Here is a 20,074-nt window from a genome sequence, read left to right on the forward strand (position 1 = left end):
AGTGTTAGTATTCAGTGGTTTTTTTTAAAAAAACAACTACCACAAATTATGAAGTTTCCCACATTTGGAGAAATCATAGGCGTCAGCACACCCACAGTGCAATGGATGAGCCATAGCCTAGGAAAGCCTCCTTCATGATCAAGGTGTCTCCCCTGCCAGGTAAGTATCCAGTGTTTTTTATATGGCTTTCCTCTGCATCCACACCAAACACACCTAAGATACAGACAGGATGCAAAGGAGACACTCTTCAGTAGATTTTGTAAAAAGTATTTTATTGATTTTGATACAAAATTACAAACATATGTACCTGTAACAATGGACAGTTCACCATATAATGTTGCATAAAATCATCAGGTTCAAAGTACCATAGTATAGAGAGTTCATTAGTTGATTTTTGTTTCTATTGTATCTCTGAGCCCAAAGTACTTAGCTGTAGTTGGCCATGTGTGGCTGGAGGTTTACAAACATTTTTGTCGTTGGTGGTCTGTGTAATCTACCATGTATCCTGAAATTTGTCCAACTCAGTTCCATTTTGTAGCACCTTAAATCTGTGAGTTACGGTAGCTTCTCCATCAGTGCCAGATTCCAAACCTTGTGGTACCAACAAAAAAGGTTAACAGCAGGGATTTCCAGTTCTTGGTGATCTCTCCAGCTGATCTTAATACTGTAAGTAGTTGGGCTCAAATGAGAGATTGGGCTCAAAATGAGATGTGCTCTCAATAACTGGCTTTTAACTATTGTGTTTCAGACTGACTGAAGTTTATAAACACTTCAAAGGTAGCCCCATGTAGAACATACTGCAGCAATCTAAATCTTGATGCAACCAAGGCATGTGCTACTGTGATTACTCTCTGGGAACCTCAGCAGGCACAGCAGCCTAAGGTGTCCTACCCACAGCCCCTGCCTGAATACCTAAGAGTGAATCTACGAGAACTCCCAAGCTGTGAACCTGAGTTTTTAAGGGAAGTGAACCGCCCTCCAAGACAGAAAGAACTCTTATTCCCAGAGTGGTAGCTCTTCTAACCAAGAACACCTCTATCTGGATTAAAAATAACTTTGTTTGCCCCACCCTACATACCAACAGAAAACCAATCCAGATTGTCATTTCTTAATATAACCAAAATAGCACCATGCAAGCACAAGACGGAGATATCAGCAGGTGTGGAAGAACCCAAAGATTTACAGAATGACAATTCCATACACAAGGTGGGGAGGAATGACAAAAGCCAACTGCAGACTAAGTATGCTCAATAACTACAGTGGTACCTCTGGTTGCGAATGGGATCCGTTCCGGAGCCCCGTTTGCAACCTGAGCAGTACGGAACCCGCGCCTGCACTTCTGCGCATGATGTCATTCGCTGCTTCTGCACATGCGCAAACCGCCAAACCCGGAAGTGATCTGTTCCGTTACTTCTGGGTTCGGCGCATTCGTAACCCGTGTTGTACACAACCCGCAGCATTCGCACCGTATCCAGAGGTATGACTGTACAGTGCTGAGTGTCTATTGGGAGGAAAAAACAAAACACTTCAATACTCTCTCTGGCTTGGCTGGAGAAGAGAGGAATTAGCACATTTTGTTGTCATCAGCACACAGATGACACTGAGCTCCAACTCTCTCCTAGCAGTTTCATGTAGATGCTAATTAGCCTCAACACTGACAAGGTGAAAGATGCTCAGTAAATGATCTAGTCGGCTTCCTCAGTTCTACAAACTTATGTCCATGGGAAAAAATTGCAGTGAAGGACCAGCCCCAACATCCAATAGGAAAGGACATATCCCAGAATGCACTTGGTGAGTGTGGTAGTCTGCCTCCAGTTGTACAGAAGTGCGAGCACAGGGTTTTCATTTCTGTTCCAGTTAGGAAGAGAGGGCTTATCTGAGAGGGGTGTTCCATGCTGTGAAGATTGGCTCCCATTTTGTAGCAAAGGCTCATAGTCATGAAGGAGATGAGCACAGAACCAATAAAGTACTGGAGAAGAGGAGCCCAAAAATCTGGTAAGGACCTATTATTAAAAATTGAAGACGTTATTTCATTATGCACATGCCCAAGACTTTTCAACATAATTCCAAGATACATACCGTAAATCCCCTTTTAAGAAAGAGCACAAGATGCAGGTGAAGTGATCTGAACCATTTGCCAGATTTAGGGCAGGGACAGCCTCAACATTTAAGATCTTCTGTTCTACCCAGAAAAGAATTACCGGTAAATACTGTCCTTTCTACATGTAACTGCATGCCACTTTATAATTTCTGCATATTTATCAGTTTATCAAGCCAGCAGTATAGTGTACTGCAGCGCTGGGGAACTTCTGGCTCATGGGCCCTACGGTAGTAGGCATGGCACATGGCTGGGATTGGGAGTACTGATGGGTGCTGAAAGCAAGTCCATTTGAAGGTGCACTGCTGACTGGAGCTGAGAGTGTACCTTAAAAGGAGCTTCCTCTCTGTGCTGATTAGCTGATGGGTGCTGAGAATGAGACCCTTTGAAAACAAATTGCAAAATGGGTTTCTGGATCAAAGCTCACAGTTTGAAGGAGAATTATTATGGAATAAGGATAAATTATGACTCAGTTGGAAGTTTGGTTCTGGCATGCGCCTTCCAGCATGTGCCTTTTCTACCATTCCTCTGACTTCTGAAGCTGCTAACCACCAGGCTCAAAAGAGGAAGTGATTAAGCAAACACAAGACAACTCTTTCTGCCCAGAATCTAGGGGAATTCCCTACTTCCCCTTTCTTGTAACTTTCTCTCTCTTAAAGCACTTCCAGGGAAGAGGTGATGACCACTTTCTATGGCAGGCATCCCCAAACTTCGGCCCTCCAGATGTTTTTGCCTACCTGTTCCCATCATCCCTGACCACTGGTCCTGTTAGCTAGGGATCATGGGAGTTGTAGGCCAAAACATCTGGAGGGCCGCAGTTTGGGGATGCCTAGTCTATTTTGTTGTTGTTGTTTAGTCGTTTAGTCGTGTCCGACTCTTCGTGACCCCATGGACCATAGCACGCCAGGCACTCCTGTCTTCCACTGCCTCCCGTAGTTTGGTCAAACTCATGTTCGTAGCTTCGAGAACACTGTCCAACCATCTTGTCCTCTGTCGTCCCCTTCTCCTAGTGCCCTCAATCTTTCCCAACATCAGGGTCTTTTCCAAGGATTCTTCTCTTCTCATGAGGTGGCCAAAGTATTGGAGCCTCAGCTTCACGATCTGTCCTTCCAGGGAGCACTCAGGGCTGATTTCCTTAAGAATGGATAGGTTTGATCTTCTAGCAGTCCATGGGACTCTCAAGAGTCTCCTCCAGCACCATAATTCAAAAGCATCAATTCTTCGGCGATCAGCCTTCTTGATGGTCCAGCTCTCACTTCCATACATCACTATTGGGAAAACCATAGCTTTAACTATACGGACCTTTGTCGGCAAGGTGATGTCTCTGCTTTTTAAGATGCTGTCTAGGTTTGTCATTGCTTTTCTCCCAAGAAGCAGGCGTCTTTTAATTTCGTGACTGCTGTGGTCTATGGCAACCCTTTAAACAGAGTTTTCACCAGGACAGAGCATTATATAAATTTAAAAATCATCAACCCAATAAAAAATATCATTTGGAATTAATGCCAGGAACCAGTGAGCTGCTGCTCCCATAGCTATCAAGATGCTACAATAAGTAATAATACTCATTGCATAGTATTTATATAGTGCTTTTCCTGAGTGTTCAAAAGCATTCCACATACATTATCTTAGTAATCCTTACAACAAGTCCTGTAAGGCAGGCTGATATGACCACCCACATATTGCAGGCAAGTAGATAAGGATGAGTGAACAGAAGCTTACCCGAGACTACCCAGTGATTGAAATTTAAAGCAGGAGCATTATGGCGCACAATACATAACACTAGTTCTCACTTGGGAGGTGAATACTAACCTTAGCCTGCCCAGCCACTTTAGCTGAACCTTGAGAATAGCAGTCTATCAGAGGAGCCATCTTTGGCCAGCTAGCCCATTAGGGAAGAGCAAGAACTTTGCCATAGGTGTAGCTAGTTTGCAGGGAGGAAGCCTATTTATTTGGAGACTGCTGTCGGTGATTGGTCATTGCCAGTGAGCCAGCCCTATGGGGGCAGCCACTTTGGGTTGTTCCTTTGGGGTGTGTTGAGAGTGATGGCACTCCCCAAGGGTGATTGGTAGTAGATCGCCTTATTCCTAGGTGACAGGCTGGGTGTGTGAGAGAGCTGGCCTGGCTTGAAAATGATAGATTGCTGGGGAGCTGCATCTGTTGCAAGAGCATGAATGCAGCTCACAAACAGATGTTTTTGCTATTTTAAAATCGTAACGGGGTAGCCTCACCTCCACTGCATTCATCCCAAACTCTCAAAGCACCCCTTGACCAATGTTCCAATGCTGAACAGCACAGGGACTTTTTAACCTAGTGGCAAGGTAATCCAACAGCAAACAGCAGGGCCTGCTTTGGTGTAGAAGTGGAGAAACGTATCACCTCTGGAAGCCCAGGCTTCAATACTTCATCCTGCTGCTGCTCCACAACAGAGCATAAGATGGGGCTCATATCACTAGATCCTATGCATGCTTAGTCAAAAAGAAATCCCAATGCCTAAGGCTCCAGCCCCATACACAGTAATCTGCAGATGCACAATAATCTCGGAGTAATCCTTTCTGAAATCTCTGGCTTTGCTTCCAATAAGCACGCACAGAATCAGACTGCAAATCTAATGAGAGGCACTTATCCATCTTTAAAGGGTGTATAAATTTCAACTGTGAGGTCACTGAGGAAACCACGCCCTTTTTAAACACACACCTTCTGCCCTAAATGAAGCTGAGAGCATAGCCTATTTTTCTGGCTTCCACCAAGAGGCACATTTGCACATCAGTGATTTCTGACCTGTCTGAATATCAAGCACAAGGCCAGTTTCCCCTCACCCCAGATTCTAAGTGTTTAAAAAGTTTCGGCGATTAGATGTTTACACTTTGGTTGTGTTTTCAGTATGTTTATTACTGAATTTTACTTTTGTATTTCAATTTTGTAAATCGCTTCTCGATTTTTTGCTGCAGAAAGCAATTCATAACTTTAACAGCTAACTAAAAGTCCACACCCACTCCTTTTTCCATGTACATCTGCACAGCCTAAATAATGCAGCTGCTCCCTAAAAGCAGGGGAATTCACTGTTTTCTCAGGCAACCTAGTTCATCACTGAGGTCTGCTGCCTAGAAGTATGAAGTATTCTTTGCTGCACAGTTCAAATTTCAGCAGCTGTTATTAAAATATTGTTGATTTCCCTGGGAGAAGAGTACCACCTTTCTTCTTTTACAGTACCCTTTCCCCCCATATTTGAACTTAAGAATCATTGTTTTTCCAAGCTAACTGCTTTTAGTTCCTTTGTTTCACTCCTGCTTGGTACTTAACCCAAAGCTAGATTAACTGCTCATTGGCAAATTGCACAGGAACATAGCAAGCTGTTTTATACCAGGTCAGATTATCATCCATTTAGCCCAGTAGTCTGGCAGCTGGGGCTCTTCAGGGTTTCAGGTCATTTTCATCACCTGCCACTCTTTAATCTGGACATGTCAAGGACTGAAACCTGGCCCCCGTCCATGCAGTGCACATGCTCTACCATGACCTAAGGTCTCTCACCCTAATATATGCGAAGGCTATACTAGCATACTTGCTTAGCACATAAAGGGACTCAGGGTTCATCTCTAGTTCAAGGAATGTTAGGTTAACAGAGCTGGGAAAGGCCAAAGTCTTGGGGCTATGTGACATATTAGTTTTCAGAATACACACAAAATGAGTACTGTAAGATGCACACCTTAAAAAAAATTCAAGTCTGAATGTCTTGGGTCAGAGATTGGCTACCACTTCCTGCTGACCATTTGCTCCTGCATAGTGTGTATCCCTTCGAAGCAGAGTTCAAGGTTTTATGCCAGGCTGGACTGGCAACACCATGATACACTTTTGCTCAGGTTGCCACCACCCTGCTATTTGATAGCCCTTCAAGAATCTGCAAAACTCACCTGCACATGCATGCAGAAGGTCCCAAACACCAACAGAACTGTTGCGTGGACCATGTAAACAAATGCACCAGGAGAGTAAAAACCAGTAGCTGGCTTGCTCAAGTCCTTTCCCTTCATTCCTTCAGTCTTTCTTCTCAGCAGGCCAAGTGTTAGGCAGTGCCAGGGGTTTGCAGCGATGTACCACCAGGCTGCCCAGGAGCCCAGCACAATGGCGGGTGCAGCTAGCAGGAAGTTGGGGATCTGTCTGGGCTCAAAGTACCTGAGGAAGCCGACATTCCAGTAAGTATCTTGAATGTAAGTGTAGAGCACAGGAAAGTTCCAGGAGCACCATGGTGGTGCCACACCATTTGAGGCTGCTACACGATACCCCTTATGTACAGCCAGTTGCAACAGTGGGTCCGGCACAGCATACTCAGGGCTAAACGTGGTGTTGCAGAACCGAAGGTATGCCCAGAACTGAAACAAAGCAAATGGCAGGAAAACAGAGGCAGACATCACCACCAGGGAAGCTACCAGGTTTAGGAATTGACCCAAGATCTGTGGCGGCTTTACTCCAGTTCCTGTCCTCGCCTGCAGCTGGGAGGTAAAGAGTTTTGTCTGGGAATAGAGGAGGAACCCAGCATTGATCAGTCCGTTGGAACGCACGCCAGCAGCTAGCGAAAAGAGAAGGGTGCTGGCCCAATGCTGCCCTTTCTCTAGCCGCCACATAGCGCCAAACACTAGGAGGACAAACATGCTTTCTGAATAAGCAGCTGCCATAAAGACGTTTGCAGGGGTGAGGCAGAAGAGGATGGCTGACAGGAACGCCTTCCTGCGGCACTGCAGGACTGCGCAGCTGAGCTTATACAGAGTCCATGCTGCCCAGGCAGAGAACAGGCCATTGAGCAGAGCTCCAGAAAGGAGCAGGCGGGTCCGGAGAGATAAGAAGCCTTTGAAGGGCCACAGCACCGTTTCCGCTGCCGCTCGCAGGCTCAAGGGAAACAAGGGGAAGAAGGCACAATTGTGCTCATACACGTAGCCGTGCTCAGCTATAAACAAGAAGTGCTCCGCATCCCACCGTGACAGGCCTCCCAGGAGCCATTCCAAGATCCAGTCGCAAAACCCGTACTCAGACAAACGGGGTGGAGAGAAGGCATCAGCAGCATGGTCGGGGATCAGGAGGTTGAAAAGGGCCTGGGAGGAGTGGGAAGAAAGGATAGAAAATGACAGCCAAGCCAACGTCCTGCTCCCCTCCCTCACAAAAACAACATATTCCCTCTGATTTGGGACCTGAACCTGACCAGGGAATTCAAAGCCTCACAACAAGTTATCCCCTGCCCCAAACAAGGACTTGCAGGCATTACGTCCGGGTCTGGAGCAATTTCTCATGCAGGGGCTGTTTTAGAGGCATTTCTAGTGGGAAAATGGGAGAACGGACAACTTGGGCAAATGCAGCAGTAGGGGAACTTTTTTCTTTAGCCACCAATGTTTTTCCTTAGGGTAGTGTCCAACTAAGTGCTATGCAGAGTAGACCCACTGAAGTTAATGAACCTAAGTTAATCATGTCCATTAACTTCCACTTTTCACTCAACAGTAGACCTACTGAAATTAATGGACTTAACTTAGTCATTAATTTCTGTGTATCTACTCTGAGTAAAACTTATCTGAAGACCACCCAAAGGCCCCACTTCAAACAGGACTAGCATTGGAAACAACTTTTAATGTCTTCTAGACTTTCTCCAACAGACCGCAAACTGCATATAATGGATAAGATTCAAGAAGTGGGTTAAGTAAATACTACTACTACTACTACTACTAATAATAATAATAATACCCCGCCCATCTGGCTGGGTTTCCCCAGCCACTCTGGGCAGCTTACAACGTATCTTAAAACATAATTAAAAACATCAATCCTTTAAAAACTTCCCTAAACAGGGCTGCCTAAAGATGTCTTCTAAAAGTCAGATAGTTGTTTATTTCTTTGACATCTGAAGGGAAGGTGTTCTACAGGAAGGGCACCACTACCAAGAAGGCTCTCTTCTCGGTATCTTGCAATCCTTACAACAACCAAGTAAGGGATGCCAGTACAGTATTACTATCACCATATTGCAGATGCAGGGCCGAAACTAAGACTGTTTCATGAGTTCATGGCAGAGGTGGCATCTGAACCAGCAACTTAGCCACTATGCTAAGCCAGCAGTCCTGTATGCCAAGATGAAGGTGCTCAGGGGGGAAAACAACTGATCATTGAGAATGCTTTGTACCTCTTGTTAATCTGTGGGAGAAAAGAGCAACATGCCAAAGACGGCAATTTCTAAATGTGCACTGAGATCATCTGCCAAATGAAAAGTCATTCCAACTTGCCGAGCCAGACTAAGCATTCAGAAATGTCAAACTCGGGGGTTTCCTTTGTGCAATGAATCCAATTATGTGTTGGCACACAAGGAACAGAGAGAGCCACACATCTAATGAAATCAAACTCAATAAAGGCAGTCATGCCTTTCCATAAAAAACAACCCTGTGGCTGTTTGGCTGGCCAGACGACAATACCCAGCACAAGCTATGAGGGACCAAAAAGGAATTCTCCTGCTAGCAGTCTGTCTGGCATCAACTGTGTGTGTATTTGGCACAGTTCCCAGTGTCAGAACTTACCTATGGCCCTACAAGGAACTTTAGTAGGATCCCATTGTAGCTGTCATGATGAAGCTGCATTCCACCCCAAGTTCTTCTAAGGCTGGAATATGCAACACTCTTTGGCCAGCATACTGTGTTAATATGCCCCATGTACAACACAGGGACATGGGAGACGGCCTTATAACAGTTTAGCCTATTTGCCCATTTAGCGCTGCACCATCTACTCTGGCAGTGGCTCTCCAGCAACTTCTATAGATTCTATAGCCATAGATTTCCATCTCCCAAGCTAGCCTCCTGCAACCTAATTTTAAACAAAATTAAACCCAAAGGTTGTAAACCAAGGAGAATAGAGAAGTTAACACCATGATTTAGAACCGGGGGGGGGGGGGGGGAATGAAGCAAGTGTTTCACTGCCTGCACAAAAGCCATCAGGGACGGCATCAGTCTGACTTCTTTTGGGTAGAAATTCCATAGTTGGGGGCACAGAAATGCATTGTTTCTCTTCCATCTCTCCTCAATTTGCTCTCACATAACTGAATTCTTAGTAATGGCTTACTCTGGCTCCAGTTTACCCTGGTTTTCTCATCCTACACAAGTATGACATCTCAGAACTTGTATGTGCTGTTTGCTTTAGCCTTGACTCAATCCAACTTCCCCAAGCTTGGTGTCCTCAGCTGCTGCTGACTCCAACTCCTGTCAGCCCCAACCAGCATAGCCAATGGTCAGGTATAATGGGAGTTATAGACCAAAACATCTGGAGGACACCAAGTTGGGGAAGGCTGCCTTAACCCTACAGGATGCATTTAATTTTGGTTCTAGCCACCCCAAAACCCTAATGCCTTAATCCTTGTGAAGACTCACTCATCTTACACTGCCAATGACTTAGGTTAGCTGAATTTCTGGTTGCCATCACTGCAGATAAATTGGGAGCAACATTCCTATCAGCCTGAGAGCAGTGCTTCTGGTTCACAGGTTGGTTGAGATTTTGTGAGAAAAAGTGGTATCTTTGGCAGAATGCACAGGGTGCTCCCTTTTCAGGGCCTCCCTTGCTATTGCAGTAAAAATATGCCTAATTTAAATGTCAAATACCTATTATGTAGAAAAAGCTCCTGCAGCTGGCTTCACGTTCCTCTGAGCACAAGAATAGCTAGGGAGGAAAATCTTGCCTGCTCAGAGATTACAAAGGCACAGCTACTAATCTTCAGAAATTCTGCATAGGATTAGCTCTCCAGAACAGAATATGGATTATTGAGAATATTTTGTTTTCATTTTTTAAAGTGTGTAGTCCACATCATATCTGCAGACTTACATTTGGAAGTACATAAACCAGTTACTGTATTCCCAAACTATTGAGTATGTGATGGAGAGTACACTATTATGCCACAACACATGAATTCTGTACATCCAAACAAATAACCTGCAGAAGCTTCCTGCTGCGTTTCTGTTTGATTCGCTGAGGGAATGCCATTCTTACTCATACACACTCCAAAAACTACACCTTTTGGGGGAGTTCTAAAATCATTTATGTAACCTGTAAAGCTATGATGTGTCCACAGTTTCAGACAGGGAACTGTAGCAACAGGGCCCAGTCGCTATATTTCCTGCACCATTGAAGGACACTAGCAGACAGAAGAAGCTTCAGCTGCAATGGCTAGAGATGGTCCTAGGGCTCTGCCAGACCAGCTGGACTAGCCATCTAAGTTGGTGGCCATCACTACATTGCATGGCAGCAAATGCCTTAGAATAACAAACTATGTGCTGATGAAAAAGTACTTTAAAAACGTCTCTCTTTTCCATTTCTCCACGCCATGCATAATTTTTATACATTTCTATCATCTCTCCCCTCCTTATTTACCCTTTTTCTAAGCTAAAAAGCTCCAATGCTGAAATCTTTCCTTTTCATGGGATTTGCGACAGCTCCTTGATCATTTTCACAATCCCGTTTTTTATACTTTTAGTATCATTGGCATACTTGGGTCAACACACAGCTCACCCCAAACCCCATATCATTTATGAGCAAGTTAAAAAACAGCAGCCCCATAATACAGATCCTTGGTGGGTCCCACTTGTCCCAGACTCTCTACACTGATCATTCTAACTGGAAATGTTTATAGAGTTTTAACCTGCAAATTTCTGCAGGAAAGGCATGTGCTCCAACACTAACCTAGGTATGACCCCTCTCTATCTAGAACAGATATACTACCTTTTGAAAATTTTAAACATGAGATCTTTAAACATATGAAAAAGAACCAAGTATTTATTTTTGATGTCACCTGTCCTGGTCTGAGAATGCCAGGCAGGTTATATTTCAGTGAGATTGTATACTTGAGTGCTTAGTATTAGCGGACTTGCCTGGAGGAAAAGTGTGAGCACTCTGCAAAGCACTGCAAACCAAACCACCTCTTGGCAACGAGGGTCTCCTTCCTTCCTCTGCAGCATTCTGACCTTGGAGGTCATCCAATGGGTCACCACTGCCTTCCATGCAGGAAAATCCACGGAGAGATTTTGAAACCTGAAATCAATAATAATAAATTCAACATCACGCAGGATAATACTTGCACCATGTTTTTCAATGGCAGGCAAATAATGGTTTCCACACTCGTTCTCTGAACTAAGAGAGCAGGTGTGATGTAGTGGCTAGACTCTAACCACTGGGTGATGAAGGAGATACAGGTTCAAATTCCACTCAGCTATGAGGTAGTGGTGGGCAACAACTTGGATGGCTTTAAAATAGGGTTAGACAGATTCATGCAGAATAATGTTATCAATGGCTACAAGCCATGGTGGCTATACTCTACCTCCACTGCCAAAAGCACCATACGTCTGAATATCAGTAGCTGGGAATTACAAGTGGGGAGCATTGCTGTTGCTCTCAGGTCATTCTTCTGGGCTTCCCAGAGGACGCATCTGGTTGGCCCCTGCGATGCTGTAGTACCTTGGGGTGACCTTGGGGAAGTCCCCATCTCTAGGCTAATAGGGTTGTTAAGACAGATAAAATGGAAGAACCACATGTGCTGCTTTGAACTCCTTGGAGTAAAGATGGGATTTAACTGTAGCTAAAGAAACAAAGCTAACTCTTGACTGCACTACCTAGCCATTTTCCTGGTGGTTATCATTGTGATATGGTAGGGAATGACATAGTTTAACCGCACACTTCCTCCATGCACACACACACTATCCATCATAATGACAGACATAAACAGGAACCTGTTTACATAAATACCTGTGGGGAGTGTCTGGTACTGCCTGGGAATTCTTAGAAAGAACAACAATAAATCATGATTTTTATATGGATACAGCAATTTGTGTGTTTGGACCTGTCACACCGAAAATTGGACAAAGTCATGCCAAAGTTACATTTGATTCAAAATGGCACTCAATATCCAACACCAACAAAGACAGTTGCCTAACTTGGGAACCCTTGTGCCAAGTTTGGCAATGATCTATTATTATTATTATTATTATTATTATTATTATTATTATTTAAATTTATATACCGCTCTTCATCTGAGGATCACAGGATGATCTATTATTATTATTTATTAAATTTGTTTACAATGTAAGACACTGAACAAAACCTGGGGAAACTGAGTTGAAGTGGGTACAGCAATGCAATAGGGGCAGGCTTGACTATCAGCGGCTGGAGTCACCAAAGTAAGAGAGCAGGTTTATCCTCCATGCCAGAAGGGGCTACTCAGTGTACCTTTACTTGCTCCTGTATGAACGAACAATTTCCCCATAGAGGTGAATGGCAAAGTAATGAGTTACACTCAAGAGAAGCAGACTGTAAAAAAAAGAAAAGAGCCAGCTGGATCAAAGCAACAGTCCATCTAAATCCAGGATCCTGTTTTCCACAGTGACCCACCAGATGCTTCCGGGAACTTCACCAGCAGAGCACAAAGACAACAGCCCTTCCTATATGTGCCAGCATCTGGTACTCAGCAGGATCTGTTTAGCTATCATTAGTAAGAGCCACTGAGAGCCCTATCTGCTACTGACTGGCATAACTAGCTCTGAACAGCAAACTCTATTTAACTATCAGGCTTTTGGTGTTAGGAGCAAAACATGCCCTCCAGACCAATAATTGTTGATCTGGCCTTCATCTACAAGGATCCCAGAAGTGTGTGTGCAATGTGTCTTTATGTGCAGACACACACTGGACCTCCTCCCCGGGGTTGTTGTAATATACAAACCCTTCCTTCATACCCATCCTATTCCTCATAATGGAAAGAGAGCTGGAACTTGCTGCACATGAAAGAGAAAGGCTTTGTGCAACATGATGAAACAGCTAGAGATGTCCCCAAGGACAGAAAAGGAAGTAAAACCTCCCACCACATCAGCGAAAGACTATCAAGCAGGCTTGCTTTTCTACTATGAGTACAGCCAAGCAGTCATCTGTGGCAGAAGCACTGAGAAAATCTTTGAGTGTTTTTTTTAATTAAAAAAAAACTTATGCAAATTTAAGCCTGGCAACATTTCTTATTTCTAGTCAGGAGTAGTTTGTTATTGAAAACATTGACCTGTCTTCTCTACCTCCATTTTTATCCCCTCCTGTCAAGAACAGCATGCAAATCTAAAAAGCCAGACGGCAGATTTTGTTTTTTTTAATCCTTTAAAATGGAACTATGAAATGGTTTTTAAGTTCTGCACTGTAGCCTAGTTGCCACCAGAGGGCACCAGGCACTCACTGTGTTGGTACCTTTCCACACCTTGCACTGCTGAGGGAATCAAATTATAGATACTGTATGTGATAATACAGGATTCCCTGATAAAATCCATGGCCATGCACACATTGAACTCTTTTATAAAGCACCTCTCCATGTATTTACATTTATCCTGTAGATTAAGATAGTAAAAATAACTCAGGAATTCAGTTCTCAGTATACTTCTATTAATAAGTCTAAATAATTCACTTCACCTGCCCATTTCTTTTGACTAAAGAAAAGATGTACTGTAGTTTGTTTCCCCTCCGTTTTGAGTCACATTAATTTCCTTATTGCAATGCTGTCCCACCTACCACCTTTTTTTGGACACAGCCTCTGCAGAGGTTATTTCTTTAAAAGCAGTTTCCATTTCAACATATACCTATTTTAATGGAAATAAGTATTGCTGTCTGAGGTTAAAGGTTTTTTTAAACGTTCCCCACCCACAACCCACCCCACAAAAAAACCTACAGAAAGATTTGATTTGTGTATGAATTGTGCACCTTTCTTGAAGGCTCTTGGGCTGGAATGAACTTCTGCGCTTTTATAACGATTGGTTTTGTTGGTTTTGACCAGGGATTTTGTATGGATTTTTTTTAAAAAAAAATATATGTTTATTTTGTTTCATAGGAGTGGAGAGAGGTTGCATGCACTGTAACTGCTCTGCACAGAAAGGCAAAGCATAATCATGAACATCTTCACCACAGGGCCAGCTCTGGGTGCCTCCATCTTGGGAGGGGAGGTGGGGGTGGCTACCAGGAAGAGTCAGGTCACATCATCTGTGGCACTCTCTCCCCGTCCATTCGTCTGGCATAAACTTTGGTGGTTTTAATGCACCAAGGGGGAAGCCTTCTTTGTTTTCCAGTGTTTTGAAGGCCTCGTCGTATGGTCTTGATTTTATTGCTACTTTTAATAGCTATCAGTTATGTTTCATTGTATTGTTATTTTATTTTATTATATTTCACTTTAAATTATAAACAACTACAGGTACCTGACTTTTAGAAGACATCTCCATTCTCTTGCATTGTTTTTCTTTTTTCTTGCACTTACCGGTATTAAAACAAATATCCCTCTAGAAACGGGAAAATGGTTTCTCCCTATTTTGGAACTAGTGAGAAATAGCTTTGTCTCAGTTTCAGTACATACTGTTAAGATCTTGGTGTAGAATATATTAATACACTTGGAAGCAAAGAGTCAGAGCCCCACCAGCATCCATTCACACATATAGTACCACTGGTCCTGTTGCTCCAAATTAAACATTAATTTTTGAGTGGGAGAGTTATTGGATTAACTGGTTCCAATTTAACAGAGTTCTTACATTCTTACGAGTTTGTAATGTTGCTAAACTAAGGATGCACCACACTTGTATCATCCATGCTACTTTGTCTTTGGGGTATAATTTCAAGTACATGTCTCTGATTGACATCATTTCAGTGTCATCTTCCCAGACTGACCATAAGCAACTTATGCAATATTGATCGCTTATTTTATATTTTCTTTTTAACTCTGCTTCTTAGCCATTCTCCGAAAGCCATGCTCTTTTATACATCTATTGCATTTTTAATTTACAAAGTGCTTCATACCCTCAGTGACCCTATTAGTCCTGTTTTACAGCTGGGAAACGGAGGCTGAAAGTGGTTTCCCCAAAGCACACACAGTGGCCATGATCCCAAAGATCAGTAACACAGTGGCCTCCCAGAGCTGATTTTATGACCTATAATTCACAGAGCAACAGCACAATGTGTGCTGGTGGTTAGCTAAATCTGAATACACTTGCTCCCAACCAGCAGCAAACATACTTGGTACACTCTGACCATTAAAACATTGCTGATGAAGAATTGGCGGAATAGGGCCTTGTCCTGGGATTTTTTCACTGGATTTTTTTTTTTTTGCCTCACTGTCATACTGGAATTGATTCCTATTTGAATTCATCTTATCATTACATAAATAAAACCTTTTGAAGACTTACTTGAAATTCATCTTCCTCCTTGTCCGAGTTCTTGCAATTTACTGTTTATTTCTGGACCCAACCAGCAGCAAGCAAAAAGGCTGCCACCTGACTACCACTCATCCAGGCAGCTGCTCACATTTCCTGGTGTTTGCTACACTGACACATAATGAAACATGGCCTGTGAACCTCCAGTGCCGGACTCATTATATTCTAATATGTGAATGCACACTAAGCTGATAATTCAGGTGGCTGGTGGCCAAATTCGAGCCAGAGCGGGGAGAGCGGGGAACTACTAACAAATTAAGATATATTTTAGCCTCATGACTTCTTTGCCACAGGGAGCTCACCTTGATGTGCTGTTGAACAAAAATTGATTATAAAGCTGTGAAAACAAACTGGCTTAAAAGCTGGTCAAAAAGCAGATTCATGCAAACAAATCACTTTACAGTGGAACCTCGGTTTACGAACACCTCAGTTTACGAATTTTCGGTCTACGAACTATCCGGAAGTTAGTAAACCGAGGTGCCCGAGGCCTACTGAGCGTCCGATACCTTCGGGGAGGCTGGGCCTTCGTTCCGATGCCTCCCAGAGGCCGGGGAGCGCTTTCACGGTTGCAGCCCAGTCGCGGAAACGCTCCCCGGCCTCCGCGAAGGCATCGGAGCAAAGCGGTTAATCCTTCTAGACAAGAAAAAACACCCCCTAAAGCAGCAGGGCCTTCGCTCTGATGCCTTCGCGGAGGCCAGGGAGCGCTCCCCAGCCTCCGCGAAGGCATCGGAGCGAAGGCCCTGCTGCTTTAGGGGGTGTTTTTCCTCGTCTAGAACGGATTAATCAACTTCTCATTACTTTCAATGGGAAAGTTTGCTTCGGTTTATGAACACTTCGGTTTATGAACAGACTTCTGGAACCAATTGTGTTTGTAAACCGAGGTTCCACTGTACCTCCTACCATCAGAGGATCACTTCTTGTTTTCTCATATGATCATTTACACCAAGCATCCCCAAACTATGGCCCTCCAGATGTTTTGGCCTACGACTCCCATGATCCCTAGCTAACAGGACCAGTGGTTGGGGAAGATGGGAATTGTAGTCCAAAACATCTGGAAGGCTGAAGTTTGGGGATGCCTGATTTACATGCATTCCTCAAACATTCATTTTTTCAAGGAGATACCCAGCACCACAAGAACAGTGGTCCATCTGACTTTCCATATATACCAAGAAACCCTCTAACAAGCAAACATTGCTTCCCAAGTGTAATGCTCAAGATCTTTTAACAGGGCACCCAACACCTTATACATAAAATACCTGCACTCCAACTCTGAACCGGACTCATTCACTCATGCATGGAAACCTGAGAACACAGGAGACCATCATGTAATGAAGTCAGAAGATGAGGGCAATCAAGTCTTCAAAGATTAAATGGAAACAGAAGAAATACCTAGTAGTTGACAGAGAAGAATTCAGAATTGTTCCCCACTCCCCAGACACATCACCGGCTTCTTACTGCACTTTTCACCACCACCAGGCTTCTATTCCTCCCTATTAATGTGATCCCCCATTCTGATCATACATCTTCCCTTAACTCCAAATCTTTTACTCCTTACATCTAACGCAAGCTCATCATCTTCTCTTGCCTCCCACGGTTTCTTCCATGTTGCTCTTCAACTTGGGTCAGCTTCTATTTGCTGTTCCTTCACAATCTCACCTGCTCTGAAGTTCTTCATGAAAACAGAGTACTTTAGGAAAGCCTTTCTTTAACAACCCTAGCTTCATTAAACCTGTCCCTCCACTACTATGAGTGAAGACAGATTAAGGTTTTAAGACTTGACAAAAAAGAAGCTGCTGAGGTACCACTGTATTTAACTCGCAAGCATCTGCCTCTAACACAAATTGCAATCCTGGGTTTAGAGCTGACACAGTCCACCAGCTGAGGCAAAGCCACTATTATTAATAATTATTACATTTCTATACTACCCTTTCCTTCATCCAAAGATCAAAGGATGGTTTAAAATATAAAAACACAAAAATAAATAGCATAACAATAACAACAATGCCCCCCTCCAGTTTTAAAAGACCATAAACTGTTTAATTAGCCAAAGAAGAGGAATGTTTTTTCCCTGACACCTAAAGTTGTGTAAAGAAGGTGACAGGCAAGCCCCCCTAGGCTAGTTTCCTGGCTGGTGGGATACTGTTGCTTACCAGATGAGGGGTGTAAGCAAGGAAGCAGGGAGGTTGGCATAATGCAAACACATTGGGAGGATTGCTGGACTGTTTGAACCACACCCACCTCCCTGCCACCTTGTCCCTCTCCCTCCCAGCAAACAACAGCAACCCATCTGCCAGGAATCTAGCATAGCAGCTCTGTCCCATCCTACTTTTGGTTTAACGACAAACGAATGAACCACCAGGCGCTCCCTCAAAATAAACATCTCTGTCACTCTGATTTTCCTCAGGCACTTCCCCTCTGCTCATTTTTGTATCATCCATCCCTGCATTTAAGGTCAAAATGTAAACTGTAAGACACCCGGGTAGAGACCGTGTCGTTTTCATAGTGTCTAGCTGGCATAACATTGAAAGTAGTGTCAAGAGTCAAGACTGTTGAGTGTTGAGAGGGAAAATGTGTGCAATGTAACATAGGCTAGGCTGAGACAGGGTACACTGGCATAGCTTTGGAGCTGAGTAGGGATCTGAACCTGTTTGAACCTTGAAGCTCACCTTTCTCCCAGCCTAATCTACTCCACAGTGTGGCCGTTAGGATAAAAGGGGTAGTGTCACCCACAAAGGTCACCCGGAGCTCCTTGGAGGACATAACTGAAAAAGAAAAATGCACCTCCCCTCTCACACAAGCCTTGCATTTAAAAACTTGTCTGGTAGCCATAGGCAACCAAGAATTCCAAGATGAACGAGCAAACTGACAAGAGTACAGACACAACAATTTGTCTTCTCCATCAGCCCACTTAAGTTTCTATGCCAGCTACAGAGAAAATTCACTTCCTCCATGGTCAGCCCAGAAACACAGCAAGCTGTTAAGAAGCGAGCCAGTTCACTCTATCCCTTGCCCACCAGGATAGAAGGGTTCTTTTTTACCTAGCCAGGTAAAAAGCCAGCAGTTTAGATTTCCATACTGGTCACAGAGGAGGGAGCATGGAAGCAAATACTAACCCCTTGGCCTTATTTGCATGTACATCCAATTCAGTCACACATCTGTGAACCCAGGTCAGCGGTAAGAACACAAGAAAAGCCCTGCTGGATCAAGCCAATAGCAGATCTACTCCATCATCCTGCTCTCACTGTGGGCAACCAGATGCTTCTGGGAAGCCTGTAATAGGACCAGAGTGCAACAGCAACTGGCAGCAACTGATATTCAGAGGTATACTGCCTCTAAGAGCGGAGGCAGAACATACCCATTGTGGCTAGTAGCTACTGATCGCTTGACTTTGTATAATTCTCTTTTAAAGCCAACGCTGCCTCCTGTGGGAGTGAGTTCCAGAGTTTAACACAGTCCAACCACTACACCACACTGCCTCTCAAAGGCGGCTTCATATGTTCATAGAAACCTGCTTAGGAGCCCAACCAAGCAGTGGTTACTCAGCGGCTATGGCGGGGGACAGCATGGGGATGAAAGCTAAGAGAGGAGAGAGGGAGGGGAGTCAGGCGTGGGGGGCGTGTCCCCATCTCTCCTTCGGCAGGAAGAAGGGAGCTTATAGGGCAAGCGGCAGCCTATGGGATGAGCCCATGTAGGGAGGCGCTTTTGGGGCGAGCCTCTCAGAGGAGGGTCTAGAAGCCAGTCCCCTCTCTCCCTCAGCTGGCGGCCCCCGGCGACAACCGCTGTTCCTCCCCCCCCCCAACCTGAGTGCTCAGCGCGGGGACTCAACGGCTCCATCTCCGTCTCTTGTCTCACACACAATCACAGGCTCTCTTCCTCCTACTTCCGGCCCGCGACGAACCACTTCCGTTGGTAAGGAAGCCCTTAGCGCCTGCGCAATAATCCAAGAGCAGCCGCCCTTCCGGCGTTAGAACGTAGGCGAAACCATAGAGAGGGAGGGGGCCGCTAGACTCACCATAGACTTACACCCGGGACGTCCTTTAAACTTCTTTTTAAAAAGGCCATTGCAAGTCTATGGTTCTACATTGGAAGCCGCCATTAGCCGCGATTCTCTCTTCCATGAGCGCAGGAGTGGCGCACTGGGACCAAATAAAATAGTTTCGGTGTTCTACCGGAAGTGACAATAAGGAGCGTGTTGACGCTGTTCTACTTTTTTTTAAAAAAATAATAATAATATGGTGGTTGCAACCGCCGCCGCCTTGTGAAGCATAGGGAAAGAGCCGCATGCGGAGGACTCGGTCCGTGGGCGAGGGAGGAGGCGCCATCTTTGCTAAGGGCAACATGGGTGGGCACTGCGAAGGCCCCCTCAGCACCAGGCGGTGCCGACTTCCTTCGCTGCGCAGGGTGGGGCTGCCGTGGGCGGAACATGGCTTCCCTCTTCCTGACACATTTATTGAACAAAGTTGCTGTTGTCTCACAATAAAAACCTCTCTCTGCTCTCCCTTATGCCCCGCGACCATTTTCTTCCTCATTATTATTTCCTCCAGAAAATCTAGTTTCTCCCCTTCCTTACTCACTGGTAGCTTTTTGCCTCTCGAAGGTGCCTCAAAAGTGTGAGGTGTGCTGAGGCAGTTTGTGCAAACCCAGTACTTTGGAGTTTCGTTAGGTATGTGCCTGTAGATGCATGCACGTGTATGTGTGTATAATTAATACACGTGTGTGAGTAGGAAAACGCTCACCAATAATTTCCTGGCAGCCA

The 20,074-nt window shown here is 44.5% G+C and overlaps 1 protein-coding gene and 1 pseudogene across 6 annotated transcripts; both read right to left on the reverse strand.

Moving 5' to 3' along the window:
• Positions 1–14: 14 nt before the first annotated feature.
• On the reverse strand, positions 15–167 carry LOC118088038 (U1 spliceosomal RNA; annotated as a pseudogene).
• PIGV (phosphatidylinositol glycan anchor biosynthesis class V) lies at positions 37–19,464 on the reverse strand. 6 transcript variants are annotated; one of them, XM_035121109.2, is made up of 4 exons: positions 19,331–19,464; positions 10,972–11,131; positions 6,007–7,179; positions 37–2,003 (listed from the first exon to the last, which is right to left on the reverse strand). In XM_035121109.2, exons 1-4 carry the CDS (start codon positions 19,378–19,380, stop codon positions 1,713–1,715), a joined length of 1,674 nt encoding a protein of 557 aa, XP_034977000.2. In that variant the 5' UTR covers positions 19,381–19,464; the 3' UTR covers positions 37–1,712. The 6 variants fall into 6 exon arrangements, with proteins under 6 accessions (XP_034977000.2, XP_034977006.2, XP_060131768.1 ...); XM_035121115.2 differs by lacking the exon at positions 19,331–19,464 and adding an exon at positions 19,119–19,256; XM_060275785.1 differs by lacking the exon at positions 19,331–19,464 and adding an exon at positions 19,145–19,222.
• Positions 19,465–20,074: the final 610 nt, after the last annotated feature.

Source organism: Zootoca vivipara, chromosome 6 (assembly GCF_963506605.1).
Source record: "Zootoca vivipara chromosome 6, rZooViv1.1, whole genome shotgun sequence".
NCBI lineage: Eukaryota > Metazoa > Chordata > Lepidosauria > Squamata > Lacertidae > Zootoca > Zootoca vivipara.

What these genes read in the sequence shown, in the direction of transcription:
- PIGV (XM_035121109.2), bottom strand. Translation starts at nt 19,380, where the DNA reads ATGGCCTTTTTAAAAAGAAGTTTAAAGGACGTCCCGGGTGTAAGTCTA. An exon ending in GTCCCGGGTGTAAGTCTATG is followed by an intron (nt 11,132 to 19,330) that starts GTGAGTCTAGCG and finishes TATTGATTTCAG; the next exon opens with GTTTCAAAATCTCTCCGTGG. An exon ending in TGCTCACACTTTTCCTCCAG is followed by an intron (nt 7,180 to 10,971) that starts GCAAGTCCGCTA and finishes CACTCCTCCCAG; the next exon opens with GCCCTTTTCAACCTCCTGAT.